Source organism: Bombus vosnesenskii, unplaced genomic scaffold (assembly GCF_011952255.1).
Source record: "Bombus vosnesenskii isolate JDL3184/JDL3185 unplaced genomic scaffold, Bvos_JDL3184-5_v1.1 scf7180000013370, whole genome shotgun sequence".
Lineage (NCBI taxonomy): Eukaryota > Metazoa > Arthropoda > Insecta > Hymenoptera > Apidae > Bombus > Bombus vosnesenskii.
The window spans coordinates 214,965-228,155 of NW_022883003.1; the positions used below are offsets into that span (position 1 = coordinate 214,965).

General features: G+C 39.9%; 2 protein-coding genes across 9 annotated transcripts in view; one reads left to right on the forward strand and one right to left on the reverse strand.

The window, feature by feature from the left end:
• Positions 1 to 5,397, forward strand: part of LOC117237353 (nuclear factor 1 X-type-like) — a 64,587-nt gene extending 59,190 nt beyond the window's left edge. For 6 of the 8 annotated variants that reach the window (XM_033501200.1, XM_033501201.1, XM_033501206.1 and 3 more), the window contains 4 exons: positions 25 to 212; positions 854 to 1,216; positions 1,281 to 1,515; positions 1,653 to 5,397. In XM_033501200.1, coding sequence (XP_033357091.1) covers positions 25 to 212; positions 854 to 1,216; positions 1,281 to 1,515; positions 1,653 to 1,909 — 1,043 coding nt within the window. In that variant the 3' untranslated portion in view covers positions 1,910 to 5,397. The remainder of the gene's footprint in view (positions 1 to 24; positions 213 to 853; positions 1,217 to 1,280; positions 1,516 to 1,652) is intronic. The other 2 variants (XM_033501202.1, XM_033501203.1) reach the window with 2 other exon arrangements.
• LOC117237405 (uncharacterized protein DDB_G0271670-like) lies at positions 5,340 to 13,137 on the reverse strand. The gene is made up of 3 exons (XM_033501329.1): positions 13,111 to 13,137; positions 5,618 to 6,061; positions 5,340 to 5,447 (listed from the first exon to the last, which is right to left on the reverse strand). The coding sequence occupies exons 1-3, from the start codon at positions 13,135 to 13,137 to the stop codon at positions 5,340 to 5,342; spliced, it is 579 nt and encodes a 192-aa protein (XP_033357220.1).
• Between the last annotated feature and the right edge of the window lie 54 nt (positions 13,138 to 13,191).

Genomic DNA, 13,191 nt, shown 5'->3' on the forward strand with positions numbered 1-13,191 from the left:
TGACAGTGGTGAATTGTGTTTCAGGATTGCACTCTCCGCACGAAGGACTGGCCGGTGGTTCCGGTCAAAGTATGTCCGGGCTTGCCTACTACCAACCGGAGCACCCTGCCTCCACGGGGGTGGTCAAGTATCCCGAGAACGGTCACGACACCCTGTCGGATTTCGTGACGTTCGTCTGCCAGGAGGCCGAGAATACTCAACAACTGCCCCAGGTAGCTTCCGGATCCTTTTTCAACCCGCCACGTTGTCCGTTGTCGTGGACTCGAGCCAGGGAACACCGTTCGTTACCTTCGAGAGGACGAAACGGACAACGGGGCGGTTCTTCTCCGACCTGCGTGAACGTCATCCGTGTTCCAATCGCCCTGGATTTTTCGAATTCAATTTGTTGTTAGATTTATCGGCGGAGTGGTTAAAAATTGAAATGGTTAATTGGAGAAACATGGGGATATCGTTTGGTGGAAATTTGGAATGCAATTTCGAATGGAATGTCCGACCCCACGTTTGCGATGCACCATTATTGGCACGTACTTCTCGATATTGTTACGAATCCAAAGAAATAGCTACATGCGTTTTAGGTAAATCGACGAAAGTCACGATATGATCCATCTTAAAATCCACGAATCTCGCAAACGCGGGTTTCAACGCGATTCAAAACCCCTAAACGGTAAATGACTAAATGAACGAATCGGTAGATAAAAATTCAAGAGATCAGTTAAAACGAAAGGACGAATAAGATACAAAAAAAGGCAAAGTTCTTAGTCCGGTAGACCGGGAGTGCGAAGTCACAGAAAACGGGGTGAATGGATCACGCGCGGGTCGACGACGTTGATCGGTGGGTGTGTGGTATTTCCAGGCGCAGCTAGCCGGACCCCGCACTGGCATACAAAAGTTCTCACAGTATTATCCGAGCTCGATGCTTCCGCCACCACCTCCGGCCCCGATGGCGAGGCCTGTCGCCATTATAAGGTCGACGGGCGAGCTGACGGCTACGAACTCGAACTCGCCCCCCACTTCGTCCACCTCGCCCACGGACCCAGCCGAACTGGCATCCAATCAGGAGCAAATGGCTGCTGCGGCAGCGGTCGGACTGGTCAGTTCCGGTTGCCAGAGCTCCGTCGACCCAGCCGGAAGAAAGAGCCCTGCGAGGATCCTCGTCACCGCGCCACACACCAGCCGGGAATACACCTTTGCTCACTTTCACTCTCAACCTGGACAGGTGAGTTTATTTTCGCGAAGAAATAACAATGTTACTTTAACGTGTTTCTTCTTTCTGTCGACAGCAAATATTCACGTATCCTACCATCAGTTCGATGTCAGGGGTTATCTCCCCGACGAACCTCTCCTTATTTTCGTCGCCAGTTTCGGTGACAAGGCCGGTGGCCACCCAGAGATCGGTCTCCAACGTGCCACCTCGCTGGAACACCGCGCCGTTCATTAATCTCGAGGACGATTACAACATGATTGCTCCGATCATCACCGGGACTGCCAGCGAACCGCCTTCCACCATGGACGAAGGTGAATATAACTTTTGTATGTTCCGATCGAAATACATTCAAGTTCGAACCTCCGGTTGATCGTTGTCGTCTCTTCCTTCGAAATCTCAGTTAGCCTCTAATTGCAAATAAACCGTCGCAAAAAACGTGACCTTGCAGACCGATACTTCCACCCGGTGCATGCGAGCAGCGTGGTGGACAAGAGCGGCGCTGGTAACTTGATGGGCACAGATCTGGGCGTGGCGACGGACCCGACATCGCACCACCACCAACAACAGTCCCAGCAAGCTCAGCAACAGCCTCAGCAGCAACCTCAACAACAACAACCGCCACCGCAGCAGCAACAGCAACCGCAGCAACAGCAGCAGCAACAAGTGATGCAGGACAAGAGCGGCAGACCGAAATCTCCCCCGTGACACTGGAGGCTTAGAGCGGAAAGCGTCGAGAAGCTCGCATGTTCCACGGGGTCGTTACATACCGGCGCATACGATAATTACCCTGAGCCGGAGGGGAATCGCCAGGATTCCTCGTGTCGTGTTCAGCTTCGCGACCTAAGCCTGCGGAGAATCGAGTGCCTGAGAGTCTGATCGTAGTTTAAGCGGGCCGCGTCGAGGGAACGTTCGAGGGCGCTTCCGGCGAACGGGCTTCCCCCGCCATTGCTCTGTTGAGAGGGGGTGAACACCGGGGTTAGGTCCTCGCTATGCGACCACTCGGCCCTTCTTCACCCTCTGAGGCTCGTCGGCGCCTTTCGTTCTTTCTCAGTTTTATAACTTGAGAACTTTTATTTCTCCTCTGTTTGTTATTTTTCTTTGAAAAATTTGATTAGCGATAGACTATGCGTAGTCTAGTGAAAAATACTTAGTCTACTTAGGAAGTTAATTCCAATTGTTAACTGTAGCTGTGAAAAGTGTAGATTCTGTTAAAACATGAATTCGCGCGTTTATTCGTTCTTACGGCTTTGTATAATAGTATTTCGGAAGGAAAGGAAAAAAAGATTGTCTACGGTGAGAAATTTCATTTTCCTGCAAGGAACGAAGGGCATTTTTCGTCCTCGGGGGGTTAGCGTTTCGGTCAATTATTACTTCCGCGCCACCGGAAGCGTCGTTCTCCTCTCTCGACGCGCCGTTAATTTCTAACTCTTTCTCTTTCTCTTTCTCTTTCTCCTTCCTTCTCTCTTTCTCTTAAGCGTACTCGGTGGACGTGAGTAAGAACCCCTCATTTCGTCTCCTAATTGAAACGTCGCCCGATCGTCGTCGATCGGTCCCGTCGACCAATAAAATTCATAGACGATTTAAACTCGAAGAAAGGAAATAAGAAGAAGAGAACGAAACGAAAAAAGGACAAGAGAAGAACTGCAGAAAAGGAAAGAAAAGAAAAGAAAATAGCAGTAGTGTATCGTTTTCCACACGATTTTATAACGATTGTCTGTTTCCTATTCTTCCTGCTTCGAGACCCTTCCGGAACGTGTGTTTTTGTACATACACGCTCGTGGTATTTTCTAAAATTATAGAAGACGTTAGAATAGTTGCGTCTACGAGATAATACAAAAAATGAAAAAAGCAAAATACGACAGACGAACAAAAAAATATAATCTGTTGTGCTCTTCGAAAAAGGGTTTAACGACAAGGAGAAAACGAAGAGATTGAAAAAAAAAAGAACTTTCTAGTGCCAATTTCGTAGTTTATAAATATTATAACGAAATTATAATTTTCTATTATATTTTTTTATAATATTTATGAAGGAACACAGACACGTATATACGTATACACACGTACACATGCATGTTTAGATAACACGTGAGCAAATATAGTCGAGATAATGAGAAAAACTTCTTCTTCGATGAACGAGAAAGGGACATTTTTAAAATTAATCTAAAGAAAATTAAGCGAATACACGTATAAAAGAAAAAAAGAAGAGGATAGTAGATAGAGAGAAGGTCGAGAGGGTTCGATCGACGAGTATCGGTGAGAATAGAAGCTAACCGGTCCACGAACCACAGATAATAATATTAATTATAACATTAATAATAACGATGAAACGATAATTGATAACTTTATAATTGTATCGTTGATTAATCGCCTAATGCTCAGACTAGTGCTAACACTAGTGAAAAAGAAACACAGAGGAAAACGAAAAAATAGAGAGAACGACTAGTTGCGCGGACTAGTCATCAGAGGCTGCTAGTTAGAGATAAAGTGAATATTTAATATTGATTACTATTGATAAATTAAGCGGTTAACTAAGTAAAAAGAGAGTACGATTTATTTCACGATCGATGATGATTAAGCGATATAACGGCGCGCGTAACTAAGAGGACGAAGATGCAAGTGAAACGGAAGAAAACGAAGAGGAAGAAGAGGAGGAAGAAGAGGAGAAAGTCGAAGAAAAAAGACTAGAAAACGAGACTATAAAAAGGAATTTCGGAGAAGAGAAGACGATGTTTCGAGATAGTGAGAGATCTATAGTTATTATACTACTTAGGAATTTAGTGTAACGTCGCGCAATGATAAACGAGATAATGTAACATCGAACTCGACGACAACGAAGGTCCTAAACTATAATATTGTATATTGTCCAAAAGTGCTTTCCGTCGACTGTACGTTAAATGAGGGTGTCCGACGATGCGGAGCGAATCTGTTTTTCTTTTTCTTTCTCTTTTTTTCTTGAAACTTGACTCTTTCGCTGCCAACTTTCAAGAACCAAGTCAGCCACGATATGCACTCTATCTTTTTCCAAGTTCTTAAAGGCGTATAATATCATTTTCAAAAATATTTTAAGAATTAAGAAGGAGGAGAAACTCTGATTCTGACAGCGTGAGGGTTGAAAAGCAAGCACGAGCGGCGACTTGTTCACTTTATAATCCCTAGCGATAGCGATTCCCAAGAAACTCCTTACGTGAAATGCGTTTAATATATTCGCTAGGCGACCAGGTAGTTTTTCGAGATGATTCTTCCTGGGTTGGTGTAAAGTTTCACGAGAATCCCTTTTGTTTTTTCTCTCTTTCTCTCTTCGAGTAAGATTGAAAGGGTGCGCGGCGTTCTTGCCCATTAGCGACGACTGGATCCGACGATCGTGCAACTCGATTAACTTGCGTCCCATTCGTCACTGTGACCCTAAAAAGGAAAACAGAGCAAAGAGACGAAAGTTGTCACGAGCGGTTGCTTTTAAATATTAGTTCGGTTTTGTTCCGTTCCTAGCGTTAATTACACAAGAAATAAGACGGCGATCGTTCAAAGCCAATGCTTCACTTTTTCATTCTATCTCCTCCCCTGACCGTTGGTTTTTATTATATTTGCTCGCTTATCTCTGCTTTTATGTGTCTTTAAAAAATTAATATTCGTAGGCGACTAACGCTGCTTTAGAATCCAGAGGTTTTGTTACGAGTGACTTGTTCGAGGTTTGATTGTTCCGCTGTATTATTATTAACTTGTGGAAGATACAGTAGAATTTCATTTATTAGAGTAAGGCGTTAAAAATTCATCTTTAGATTCCCATTTGATCTCAAACATTGAAATTGAAAAAAGAAAGGGTTTAGGATCGAGTCGATATCGCGATTAAATGGGAAGAATGAAGGCACCCTGTCAATCGGTTCGTAGTGATAGTACAAAGAACTTGAGACTAGCAATATCGATAACTAGCGTTAGAAGAAAGAAAAATGAAAAAAGAAGCGTAACATTTACACAGACTCGAGTTAAAGAAATTAACGGGAGCGATACGATGCTACTATTCCTATAAAAATTGCTTCTTACCGCTACTAATAATATTACGAAGCGACGATAAATACCGCTGCAACTATATTGTTAATAACTACGAGGGGAAGAAAAACTACTACTATTATTATAACTACTACTGTACAACAATTACCACCACCACCATACCACCATCGCCATCAGCACCACCACCATAAGCAGAAAAATAGAAAAAGTCACTTACCACCACAGCACCACCACTACTCTACCACTACCACTAATACTATTACTACTACTGTTACTACTACTATTAATACTGCTACTACTATTACTACTACTACTACTACTATTACTATAACTACTACTGCTACTACTGCTGTTACTACTACTACTATTACTACTAACACTAATATTATTACTACTACTACTACTAACACTATTACTATCACTACTACTGTCACTACTGCTACTGCTACTAATACTATTACTACTATTACTACCACTACTGCAGCTACCACTACTATTACTATTACCACCGTTGCTACTATTGCTATTATTACTAACACTACTAGTATCACTACTGCTGCTGCTACTGCTACAACTACTACTATCACTAACACTATTACTATTACTACTATCACTACTACTGTTACTACTACTATCGCTACTACTACTACCACTATTGCTATTACTGCTGCTGCTGCTAACACTACTACTATCACTACTACTACTACTACTACTACTGCTACTACTACTACTACTACTACTGCTACTACTACTACTACTACTACTACTACTACTACTACTACTACTACTAATTAATAACAACGCTATTGTAAGGTAAACTACTACTATGTTACCGCTACTATTAATTATTAACTATTAATCGTAAGGTGGAAGACGACCGCATACAACTGTTACTATTACACCGCCTATTTCAACTATTAAGGCACGCCGTGTGTTATGGGAGAAGAGGGGCGCTGCTATTGCTGACTACTATTAATTCACACACTAACTAAACTACTAATCGCTTTACGACTACGGTTACTACGGGAGAATGATTCGTTAATGTAAAAAAAAAAATATATATATATATATTGATCCGACGCGAGACGAATAGGATACGTAAAACACGCACGCTCAGGGTGGATCATCCTTGGTTTTTAGATGAAAATAATTATTGTTCGTTAAGTCGTTGGTATTAAAAGGGATACAAAGGCTTTCTAATTACACCTTCTTACATAATTGAAGGTTTAATCGGATGTTTTCTCGAACAAGCGAAAAGATTTCGTTGGTGGCAAATTTTTATTTGAAAGTAAATCCATGCTTGTACCGTAATACGAACGATTTAGAAGAGGGTGGAACACCCTGGCCATTCTTAGTTGTTACATCACGCACAGGGGTAGAAAGACAGCCAAATTCGTCGATCCTAGATCCGATCGATCAAGAATTTCGCACACTCCGTTCGAATCCTTCGCCAACCACCCTCCACGAATTTTTTTCTCCCAAAGAAGGATTTGTCAATTTCTTAGACGTTTGAAAGAAATATCGAAAAAGTTGAATCGCTGGATAGATGGGTAGACGTAGTAAAAGATCTAGAGCTTCCTTTGGGGGTGGTTCGCGCGAGGTAGTCGAAGGGATCGTAATAGCTGTATAAAGAATTTTAATACTTTCGTCAATGCCAATTGGGATTGTAACGAGACTTCGTGTTCTTATTTTGTTAAAGGAAGATGGGCGGGCACTCGACGCCGATTAATAATAAGAAAAAAAGAAAAATTAAAAATTTCACGGGGAACTATAACAAAACGAAACCAGGGTGGTTCGGGATACGTATATTACCGCAAATGGACTTCTTACGGTGATCTTTTTTCAGTTTAATTCGCTGGAGTTTGTACGAGATTTTTCGAAATTGATGATCAGGAATCACGTATCGACATATAAAACTAATCGCTGTTTATATAAAAGTAATAATTTGCTACGGTGGAGAAATTACGAAATTAGATGTTGGACGTTCCGAAAGTTCCTCTTCATTAACTTTAACGTTGTAACATTCTTTTTATTCTAATAAGGGTGATTATAGGATGTAATAATTTTATAAAAGAATATTTAAGCATAAAACTTGGAAAATACGTGATTCGAGGATTATCGACGTACGATTTCAAGGATGCGAATAGAGTAGAGTGCCAATTAGGGTAGAGCGATTACGAAATAGTATTAGGTCTTCCCGATAGGGTGAAAGGTCGTGGTTAGATCGGCTTCCGAGAAAGAATTCACAACGGAAGATTTATTCTTGATCCATATCTAAAATTAATGAAAATGTTAAATTCAAATGCAAATCGAATCTCTCGAATTCAAATAAAACTTTTATTCAAAAATTCAAATCCTTGAATTCAGATTGCAAGGAAAATTTACCGCTTAAACTCACACTTGTAATTACAACTTTCGAAGTTTCGCGAGTACATAATAATGAACTTTATGCGAAAAATCTGTTTATTGGAAAAAAGAAGGGATAAATAAAGCGAGGAAATTAAGAGAAATCTTTCATCGTAGCGCCTGGTGACCGCTTGATTTCGCGATTAGTTGATTCGAGAGTCCAGCCAACCGCGTTTCCGCTCAATACGACGACGTCTGAAGAACGTCGAGCTCGCGTCGCGCCGATCTCTCTCGGGGCATCCACAGAAACATTTTCTATAGCGTCTCGAGCTGCCTTGAACCGAAAGTGCATTAAAAAATCGTCCGCACGACAGCCGATCGGAATTCATTGCGGCTGGGATCACGATTCCAACACGGAATACAAAAGAAAAAAGAAAAGAAAAGAACGTGTGGAAAAAGAAAGAATTTAAAGAAACTACCCTTAATTCTAAATAACACGTTAGTTAGATGTTTTGTATTTTATAGCGATTGTTGTGATATCGACGAGGATCGAACGATAGCAGTTATGTTTTCACACGAACGAATTATTCGAATGTTGATCGTAATGATAACTTAGAAATAATTGCCTTGTTACAAGTGAAAAATCCGATATTTCGCTTAATCGTAGTTAGTAGATAGACTATTTAATTGCATATCTCGCGATAATTTGTAATTTAGCTAGCAGCGTAGTAATTTATTAAGAGAGTGATAATTTGAATAGTGGCGATCGTCTAATGTGCTATTCGAATGCTAGAGAATAATTTCAACCCTCGAGATCAACGACGCGCACCCGGATACTTAATTCCATTCTATGTAATGAATTTTCGACCATACCAACTAGTATTAACCTATCAAACCTTTCCACGTTATTTCTCCAAGGAATGTTCGCACGGTGATTAAACCTTTACTCGATTACGCTCTTCACTCTTCCTTTTGACCCTGTTGTCGCTACCCCTGAACAGCTATCCCTGAATACCATTTATAAAATAACAACGACGCGACAAGAAGATTAAAAATAGACTATAAACGAGGAAAGGTGCGACGGAAGTGATCCTCAGCCGCAACCGGAAGTTCCCACCGGCACGACAGTGCGCACGAGAACTTTTTCTACGTAAGATAGAATATTTCTCTAGTAGAATTTGGGGGCAGGGGGGGAGGGGGTTAGAAGGAAAGACGATAGACGAGGGATGTTTTTCTCCCAGAACAGGCGGAGGGAAGCTTAATTACGCGACTGATAGTCGCGCGTCTCGATCGAGGGAAAAAATCAGGTTCGAGGATGAAGAAATATCGATTGAATATCCCGGGCCACCCACTGTGGCAATTCACCTCGAAGGTGGATCGGTCAAACGAAAACAGCGATTCTTCCGTCGAAATCTCCGCAAATCTCGACGAGGAAACTCTGTGCGAATGGGAAAAAAATCATCGAAAGTCGAGACGTCGTTACTTTTCGGGCAATTAAGCGTTAAGGAGTTAAAAAAAGGGGGGAAAGGACAAAGGAAAGACGATGGATCGTCTGCGTAGAATTTAAGCTTGCGGGGGACAGAAGACGTATGATAAATTATATATATATTTATATATATTTATATATTATGATATATATATATTGATAATATATAATATATAATAATATATATATAATATATATATATATATATAAAACATATAAACGCGTAGCTAACGAACGATTAACTTAGCGAGCACTGATTAACGAGACGAGAAGAAAAGATTGTTTTTGATTCTTCTTTTCTTGTTTTTTTCGTTGTTGGGGGTGTGTGGTTAGGGGGTGTGTTGCGAGAATTCAATAGATGAATATAGAACGCACGAGCATGCGAAGTGTAAGTTCAGCTACGAAAATAACGATAACAATAATATTAATAATAATAATAATAATAAATAATATATATATATAAAGTTTAACGGTACTTAACGACACACTGGTAATTGTAAACGACGAGAAACAGCGATGAGTAACATAGTGCGATTATTACTACCTATTATTACGGCAATACGATGATATACATATATTACAATGATGAAATACAATGATATATTTATCGAATATTTATTAAGCAAACGAGAATAGCACACATTGTGTAGTATCGGTTGTACAAAGTAGGCAACGAGGCGAAAACACGCGAGCGATTTATTTCGTTTATCGAAGATAGTATCGAAACTCTCAGGGGTCGTCGAGGCTTGGCGCTGTTAGGAGGTCGCGATTTTCATAGTTTTATGTCTCTTCTGATTTTAAAGATAGACATTCAAATATAAATTTATAATATACGAATTTGGAATATTTCATTTATTCCACCGGTAACTTACAACTTTCTTTCGCGAAACGCACAATATTCTACACAGCGATTTCTGCTAGTGGCTCGACCGTCATTTTTCTACTGTTGAGAACTCCTAGTTTACTCGTGTGCGACTCTTAACGCTCCAAACCGAGCATCCCCGAAAAAAGCGAGCAGGCGACTAAAGAGCACGAAAGACGCGACGGGAGGAAGAAAAAGAAAGGGAAGAAAGAGGAAGCCGAGAACGCGAACGTTCGATCACCGACGACGGTGGTCGGAAGCTCGCGTATATTTTCGTCTCACGATCCTTTTTTTACGATTGTGAACGAGGTTCATGTTATATATCAGGGATTAGACTAAATAGTATAACGATACGCTGCGAAGGAGGTGGCAAGAGAAAAACGCGACAGAAAGGAGTACGCGAGAGGCAGAGAGCACGGCGAAACAGCAGAGAAACGTTAAGAGATGAAACGAATGAAATGAAAAATGAAGTAACTAAATAAAGGAAGAAACCGAGGATGGTTGGCCTTTGGGAAAGGCAGAGCGAGAGAGAGGGCTGTGACGAAGGTGGTGATAGTGATAAGTGGAAGAGTCAGACGCGTTAAATTAGATTTCTCTATTCAAAGAGTGGCTAAGGAGATTTTAATTATTTTTTTTTTTTTTTAATAAAGAGCTCCGGATTCCCAGCTTCGTTTGAGTTTCACTGAGACAAAAATACGTATTAACGATAATATATTTCGGTATTTTAAACATTGGTAATCGTTTCTTATACTTAATTCTACGTGTATATTTGGGCTATCGGTCATTAACATTAAAATAAAGCATAGATCTAGCGTTGATATAAAAAAACGATCGGCATATCCATTATTACTTGTAACGAACTAGCAATTTTCCTTCCAATTCAGATAGTTAGGAAAACGAATTCACGGAAAACCATTTCGAACAGCGTATATTAATGAAGATCTCTGTTTGAATTTATACTTCTTGTGATTACATTTCTGCAAGAAACGTCCGAGGAAACGATAAGTACGACTGACCAGCCCTCTTTCCATAGAGACGATCGATCATCGAATATTAATGCTTAAGAAAAACCAAAGTTGTGATAAGCGTGGCGGGACTCGAAACCATGCACGATATCGAGGACATTTTTAGAGGATGGAGGAGAAACGAGAGAAAGAAGGGGAAAAAGAGGAAAACGGAGAAACGAGCGATCCGGGGTGCGTGAAACGACCTCGACTCGCGAACGGAGCTGGCAACCCTCCGACGAAGGGACACTGACAAGGGAGAGGATTCTTTGTCACCTTACCGCGCCAATTATACGTTGTGTCCATAATGTCTCAATTAATATAATGTATTATATTATATATATAATATATATTATATATATATCCGACAATATTGATTATTAAAAATTCTTAATATATAAAAGAGGAGAAAAAAGAAAAGAGTAAATGTGAATGTTGGCCGAAAATTTATCCCCCTTTTGAGTTGTTCCAGATTTCAATTTTATGCGTTCGTATATAATTTCAAGTATGCTGCTGTAGTCTGATTTCGAAAGATATCGATCAGGATACATATTTCAAGATCTTTTCTATGTTTTATTGATTTTCACGACTGTTCTTCTTTTTTTTTCGTCCTAGCTTCTTTTCATCCAAACCTATTCTTGTACAATCTATTCGTTCTATATGTAGAACTAAAGGATGCAATGGGATTGAGAAAGAAGACACGAGGTGAAAAAGTGAAGTACAATTTATTAATAATATACGCAGCCATTTTCGACATTCGGTGCATCATTGCAAAGATGATCGAAAACAATTAGTACACTTGGATACAACCATATCGGAAGCGACTCATCGCGACTATCTTCTTTACGTTCTATACATGTATATAAATAACTCGTAATTAAAATATAGATATATACATATGTATTATATATATTATATATATTATTATATATGTATATATGTATATATATATCTGTACAACCTGGACATACGTGTCTACAAAATAATCATTCATCTAATCGCTAATTTTCTTTTCTGAATTCATTCGTCATTAACCCCTTGTGGTCCGCTATTTTTGTCTCCTAGAAAGTCCGCGGGAAATGTTTCGTTGTCAGAATTGATTAAAAATATACGAAAGAAATTAAAAGGAAAGAAGGAGAAGAATGCTATTGCAGTAAAGAATCAGACCCCAAAAGGTTAAAGAATCTTAGAGCACGTGGAATCGAATTGTCGAACGAGCTAGTCAACACTGACGTGAGAAAATAAGAAATGCATTTTGGACGAAATTCGAGAGGTACAGTGGTTTGTTTAACATCGATCGCAAGGTAACGTCGTTCTTTCTCTGCAATATGTCGGTCCTGAAAGTCGGAAATACAAAGCGACAGCGCGGCGATTAATTCAGCGGATTCACTACGTTCAACGAACGATTTATGTTCAACGAACAAGATAAAAAGAAGAAAAAATTCAAAATATCACAGAACCAACGAAACATTACAAACGAAAGTGAAATTTCAACATAGTTCTTTTAACGATATAACGAAATATTGGCCCTCGGGGCAAATCGTTGATTATACCACGATAATACTTTTCTCTTTTTCTTTTTTACAACTTTCTCTCCACATCGGGAATTGATGGATAGGCGAGGGAAACTTCCATCCCTTGACAATAAACAAAGCTGCAGGAAACAGAAACCAAGGACGGAACTCGTATGCTTCGATGTGAACGCAACAGACTAGAAACGATCGAACGAAAGTTTCCACTCGCCGCTCGCGTCTTCGCTTACAAACGAACCATTTCATGGGGAACGGTTCTCCTTTCTAAAGCTCCAACAAAATTTCTAACGCGTGCAATACTTCTTCCTTACAACTATAAATTCTCTATCGTTGTAATACGCATCATCTTTCTTTGCAATCTGCAAATTTTCAGGTCGAGAAAGAAAGACGAAGATTAAATTATAATCAAAGGGACATATCGTTCTCTTTCCAATAAATTTTTATATTTACACTCTTTCTTCGATTTGGGCCATCTCAGCTGTTTCAATATTAAATATATAAAAATATCTTACTTCTAGCAGATTCTCTCTCATTTCCGATTATCAACAAAAAGGTAACTTAATTCTTGTCGTAAGCTCTTAAAGTTTTAACACGTTGGCTGTCACGCGAATTTTACATATTTTTGCCATGGGAGGTGGAATAGATTTAAATGTACAATACTGTGCTTTTACTCTGGCAATGTTGTCTAAATCCTTCATATTGTTGAAAATTCCTTAGTGCATGAAATTTATCTTACTTTGGTCATTTTAGAA

Coding starts and splice junctions, on each gene's coding strand:
- LOC117237405 (XM_033501329.1), bottom strand. CDS start 13,137: ATGAAGGATTTAGACAACATTGCCAGA. Junction 6,062..13,110: donor ATTTAGACAACATTGCCAGA/GTAAAAGCACAG, acceptor TACGATTAATAG/TTAATAATTAATAGTAGCGG. Junction 5,448..5,617: donor GTAGTAGTGATAGTAATAGT/GTTAGTAGTAGT, acceptor TGGTAGTGGTAG/AGTAGTGGTGGTGCTGTGGT.